At 39.9% G+C, this 6,140-nt stretch overlaps 1 protein-coding gene across 1 annotated transcript in view; it reads left to right on the forward strand.

The window, feature by feature from the left end:
• si:ch211-278a6.1 (SRC kinase signaling inhibitor 1) overlaps positions 1 to 6,140 on the forward strand; it is a 44,392-nt gene that overhangs the window by 21,803 nt on the left and 16,449 nt on the right. Inside the window, exons 10-15 of the mRNA XM_035655123.1 lie at positions 2,309 to 2,484; positions 3,375 to 3,505; positions 3,819 to 3,966; positions 4,836 to 5,142; positions 5,303 to 5,564; positions 5,985 to 6,124. Coding sequence (XP_035511016.1) covers positions 2,309 to 2,484; positions 3,375 to 3,505; positions 3,819 to 3,966; positions 4,836 to 5,142; positions 5,303 to 5,564; positions 5,985 to 6,124 — 1,164 coding nt within the window. The remainder of the gene's footprint in view (positions 1 to 2,308; positions 2,485 to 3,374; positions 3,506 to 3,818; positions 3,967 to 4,835; positions 5,143 to 5,302; positions 5,565 to 5,984; positions 6,125 to 6,140) is intronic.

Raw genomic sequence — 6,140 nt, forward strand, 5'->3', positions numbered from 1 at the left:
AGCACTTCCTAGTTTGACAGTTTGATCTGAGTTTTGTGAGACTGGTGCGTTGTGCTGGACAGATTCACAGTGAACCCGAGTACACACTGTGATAGTGACTTGTTAATCACAAAATAGCCATGCCCTAAAGCATACCCTGCTTTTACTTCTATTTTACTCTAAATGGGATTATAATTTACAAAATAAACATCATGCTATATTGAAGAAGATTTAAAACTAGCATCCATAAACTCATTAGGAAACTGTTTACTAAAATTTATTGAACACTCAAGTTCATAGTCAAAAAGGCAAAATTCCAGATTATAAGCAGCAGAACATAGCAGATAAATATAAATACCCCAAATAACAAAGAATGATAAAAAAAAAACAAATTAAAACCAGGGTTATTGTAGTTGATGAAAATTGCGGTTCTAGTAATATGTATAGTCATACTGCATATTTAGCTTCCGCACAATTATTCTCTGATTGGAGACTGCCATCTCACAGTATCGAGCGGTGTTCATATATGCAAACTGCCATTAGCAACAACATTTAAAAATGGTATAAAACATTAAACAGCGAGGAAAAGGAGACAAAAAACTAAAAGGCTTCCATAATTTTCTGCCTGTTCACAGCGTGTTCAGTGGATTGTCCAGAGCAACTTGGACTCTGTTTCAGCTTGAAATTTAGTCATTTTCAGTGAATCAAGTATTATCATTTTGATATGAATGATTGCACTAAAGTTGCAGAAAACTGCTAAATTTGTCTTGAATATTTGACATTTTTCTATTTTATACGTTCATTATCTAACATTTTTATGATGTAGAAAGTTTTTAACACTAGGCAGGAGCAGTGGCTTTGATGTTTATTTGATCTTCACTTCAATACTGTACCTACTGTAACTAACACCTGCAGGTTCACATAGCTGTACTGCATGACACATTGAGGGCACTGTATCTTTTGAGGGTTAATAATGAAATACAGTGTGTGAAAGATAAAAGTTCACATTGCAAGGTATTTATTACAGAGATACAGAACGTCATGATGGATGCAAAATAAGATAAAATGCCAAGGAAGGGTTAACAGGAATGTGGAGATGAGGGCCTCATTTATTCCATTTATCTCTGATGCAAGCGACGCCATGGTTACTGCAGGAGGAGTCAGGTAGAGATGATGAGTTAAATGCTCTCAGTGACAGAGGAGAAGATTCAGGTCTCTTACAGGTGAGAAGAGAAAGGAAGAGTAATAGGAGTGAAAGATGATAGGCATCCAGTGTTTTTATTTATTCCCCCACAGCAGTCACAAGTGCCTCTTGAGCTGGTTAAGCAGTAAGAGAGCCAAACAGCCAAAGCTGTTGTGTGTACCCGGAGAGGACAGTTTGCTGTTTACCTGTATGTGTGCCCAAGTGTGACCTCTGCCCCTGGACCCATATTGTTGCCCATGGCGATAGCCAGCATCTTAAATTTTACATGTGGCTCATGAATTATACACAGCGAGCATGCAGGAGAGACAGGCAAGTGGGGGAGAGAGAGCACAGTGCTGCAAGATAAAAAAGAATCGGAAAATGTATTTTTCTGGATGTATTAATATTTTTAAAATATGTTATTATATTCCCTGTGTTTCACCTGCTGCTGTATAATGAGGAATACTGGGTAATTTTAAATGTTAGTGATATTGTTGTCTTGTTTCACTTCCTGGAACATAAGGCTGATCAATTATTAATTTTTCTTGCTTACCAGGTGCTTTCATCTCAGGGAGTTGTATTACATGCAGTGTAGAAGATTCCATTCATAACCCTGAGAGGGAGCTGAGTTCACACTCAGTGCTTCTATCATGGACATCCTTCATTCTCCTCAGGGCATCCCATCTTTCTGTATTAGAGGAAATATTATATCCGATACACACACACACATACACACATACACACACCATAAAGGAAACTATACTTGCTGCATCTACCAAGGTAAAAACTCTCAAACAATGACTGAAAAACACAAGCAGTCAAGGATAGAGCTAAATGTTCTTCTGGCACAAAGCAGAGAAGGTCATACCGAAAACAAGAAGTCATAGCCCAAAACAAAATGTGCAGTTGCTGTAAATTACTGAGGTCTGTTTTGAAAAGCTTTAGGCGACCACAGTTCTTCTCCTCATTGTCCTGTTGTAATGCAGCAATGGCAGAACTCACAACTTCAACAAGCTATTTTCATGAGGCTAGTTAGTTAAAATTGATATGATTCATTTCCAAATACTCGCTGAGTGTACAACATGCCCTGCTGAAGTAAGAGCAAATGATGTTATCTGTATTGTGTTTGAATGTGTGTATGTTCAGCTAGAAAACCAGGATTCGGTGCGAACTCTATTGAAGCGGACCGAAGCAGAGCTGAACGTGCGTGTGGCTGACGCCCTGAGGAAGCAGGAAGATCCTCTGCAGAGACAGCGCCTCCTGGTGGAGGAGGAGAGACTGAAGTACCTCAATGAAGAAGAGCTCATCATCCAGCAGCTCCAGTCAGTAACAAGTATAAGACTCTGTGTTCAGCAATAATGTCAGACAGTGATAGTGATTGTAGAACAGTATGTACATTAATAATAATCTAACATTGGTAATAGAAATAAATATATATGCATTTGTACCAATATGGGTGTTTTTTGATCTGTGTATATAATTCAAACATGACCAAGTTCATTTCTGTTTTATAATTAGATGACTCACAGGGTGTCTCAGTGATAGGATGAAATTGTAACTGTAATTAAGCCCGGCATAGAGCAAGATGCTTATTATGATCTGAGGTATGAAACGGTCCTGCAACTAATTAAAGTGACTGCAAAACCAGAGCCGAGAGCTACCTTGAGATTTAATAATCAGATAACTTGCTTCTGTCTCATATGTGGAAATGTTCACTCTTGTAATGATTCCTCGATCGGCAGAAGAGTTCCTGAATCACTTGAAGCAGCATTTTGATTGCAGACTAATTGGTTGAACTGTTAGATGATCTCTGCTAATCAATGTCTGTGATTCAGCCTGGCTAATGGGCAATTTATTTTGGTTAATTATACATGGAACTTTGATTCATTACATAACTTAAGTCAGATTTGACATAAACCTGACCAGACCAGACACAGACTCAATATTTGAGCTGAACAAACTCACATTTGTATAGATTCTGTTCCACTTGTTCCCTCAGTTATTGCACGAAACTTTTAATTATCCGTTCATGTCCACCTCCAGTTCAGCTGTCCAGAACTGTTGATCTAGCTGCCAGTTGATTGAGAGACAGTTTATTGGCAGTAGTTTTTACTGACTACTCAAATAGCATAATTCTGAGATAAATATTCAGTCGAATTTAAGTGTGGCAAAGGAATCCCTGGTGTTCAGCTTTCTGTCTGTTCCATCTCAGCGACCTGGAAAAGTCAGTGGAGGAGATCCAGAAGGAGTCATCTGTCAACCACAAGCTGGTGACAGTGCAGGAGCTGGAGGAGAAGGCCACTGTTCTGAGAAAGCTGGGAGAAACACTCACAGAACTGAAAAGTGAGTCATGCTGGCACATTTCACATTCTGTGCACAGGCAAAACACAATTTTTTATGCTGGCAGACAGTTTATAATGCACTAATTACTCACCAAGGCACTGATTATCTTTTAGTCACCCACAGCCAGTCTGTCAAACATTTAATCAGCCTCAGATTGCTCATTGTCTTAATGAACTGCCTGACCATTTACAGTAGTTCAAAAATGTTTTGTTTGATTACCACACATGGCTTTCAGCCTCTTTGACAAGTAGAATTAATTTGTTTGGGGGAATATGGTTGGTTACTTGTGTTACTCTTCTACTCTCTGCTGCAGATCAGTTCCCAGGCCTGCAGAGTAAGATGCGGGTGGTACTCAGGGTGGAGGTGGAGGCTGTCAAATTCCTGAAAGAGGAGCCACACAGGCTCGATGCCCTGTTAAAACGCTGCAAGACTATAACTGACACCCTTGCCACCATGCGCAAGTATGAACTTGGTCCAACTGAACAACAGTACAATCAGTAATCAGTATGCTTTATATGCCTGTTAGTGGAAGACAATTTGTGTTGAATTAAATAAGATGAATGTAAATAAACTGTCCTTATATGGACTTGGAGATTGAAAAGTTTCTAAGTAATACTGTTGCATTTGTCTGATAAATTCTTACATAATGACACTTGCAGTGAAATATGTCCAACATTTGCTGACACGGAAAACTTGCCCATTTGTAATCAATTCGAGGAAGGCTTTCCGTTTGTACCTCTGCCAAAGAGATTATGCTTTCACCCCTTCCGTTTGTGTGTCAGCAGAACATTATGGATTTTCATAAAATGTGGTGGACAGACATGCCTTTAACCAAGGAATTGATTAGATATATTTGTTGATTCAGATCAGAGATTAACACCATTAAACATTTATTGTTTGAAGCCAAAGCTCTTCAAACTAGCAGAGACCGAGAGATGGTTTAAAATCTTAATTTGTGTAGAAAAAGGGATGTCCTGAAGGATGTATTTAAACAGCTAGTATTACCACTTGCCATTTTGAAGTTTGGACTTTTAAAATGTTCCCTTCAGTATTCTCTTGTGTATCTCCTAATCAGCCTTGTGTCAAAAAAGCACCTCCCTTTCTGGTTTAATTAACCTCACTAATCAAAAGAACTCATCAAATGCAGTTTTTTTTCTCATATCTTTCTGAGTATTTATTCAGCATTGGCGGAGGTTTGTGCCCTTCACACTGTTTTGAGCTTTTTGGGTGATTTTAGCATTCAGCAACAATTGTTTTCACTTCAAGTCATGGTCATATGTGTTACATTTCAAAGAGTAGATTAATGAATTTGTCTTCCATGTCTTACCAGACAAGCAAATGGGGGTGTGTGGAAGAAGCAAGAAGACTTTTCTAGTCCTTCATCAAAGCATAATGACGACTTGCGAAAGTTTTCAGACTTTGACATCCCCACTAGCCCACCACTCACCATCAATGACCTTGGGGGAGGTAACAGCCTGTCCAACTGGAGCCCCCACTCCAGCCTCAGCCGTGGCCACGCAAACCTGTCTGGCCCTCACAAGGACAATCATCCTCCTGTTCCCAACAAGGGCAAAGCCCTGGAGGAGCTAGAACGGCGTGCTGCTGCTGACAAAGCTTTGTCTGTGGAAGTTCGACTGGTAGGAATTATTTCTGCTTTTTTTTTACCTTTTTTTTCTCTGTTTTCACCACTCACATAGTCTGCATTATAAATCACAACATAACATAGTTACACCAGTCCTGCAACACACATTTACTGTACAATTATGAAGTGTTTAGATCTGTCTCTCTACTTCACAGGCAGCAGAGCGGGACTGGGAGGAGAAGCGGGCCAGTCTGACCCAGTACAGTGCCCAGGATATTAACCGGTTGCTGGAGGAGACCCAGGCTGAGTTAATGAAAGCTATTCCAGATTTGGACTTTGCTGCCAAGCAAATCAAGCCCTCCTCTAACACACCATCATCCCAGAACCCCCAAAGTGGGGCAGGAACCCCAGAGCACCGCGTTATCAAGCCACAGCACAAACTGTCTGGGAAAGAGGGAGGATGCAGGCGGGGCTCTGGTAAGATGGAGAGTTCAATGCATCATTGTCAAGGGAAAACATGGTCTCTTCAAATTGTCTAGAAATTGTTCAAGAGCTAAGAAAACTAAATGTGTTTTCAAGGTAACCACCATGTATTCTTTTAGGAATCCAATTATTTTTAAAATAGTTTTACAAGCCCTGCAGGTCATTAGATTTTCTCAAGAACATCTTGATCCCAAACTGAAATAAAATTAGAAAAACTGGAGATACAGTATTAATTTTAGTTAAAATTACTTTCATAAAGTCACTCATCATAGCATTCAGTATTGACTAAAGCAGTTGCACACTGCACACAGTATGCTGCCTACCAAAGCCTAATAGCTTATTATAAAAACACTGTGAACGTAGTACGCAAGGATGACTCTTTTATCAAGATACCTGAATCATTTCCTTTACCAGATGAGCTGACAGTACCACGGTATCGCACAGAGAAACCCTCCAAGTCTCCACCTCCTCCACCACCTAGACGCAGTTTCCCATCTTCTCCAGGCATAACCACCCGCAGCGGAGAGCCCCTCATTCCTGGAAAAAGTATAAAGGTAAGACAAAGAAAAT

The sequence above is a fragment of the Morone saxatilis genome, unplaced genomic scaffold (assembly GCF_004916995.1).
Source record: "Morone saxatilis isolate NCDOM2014 unplaced genomic scaffold, NCSU_SB_2.0 Contig14, whole genome shotgun sequence".
Classification (NCBI taxonomy): domain Eukaryota; kingdom Metazoa; phylum Chordata; class Actinopteri; family Moronidae; genus Morone; species Morone saxatilis.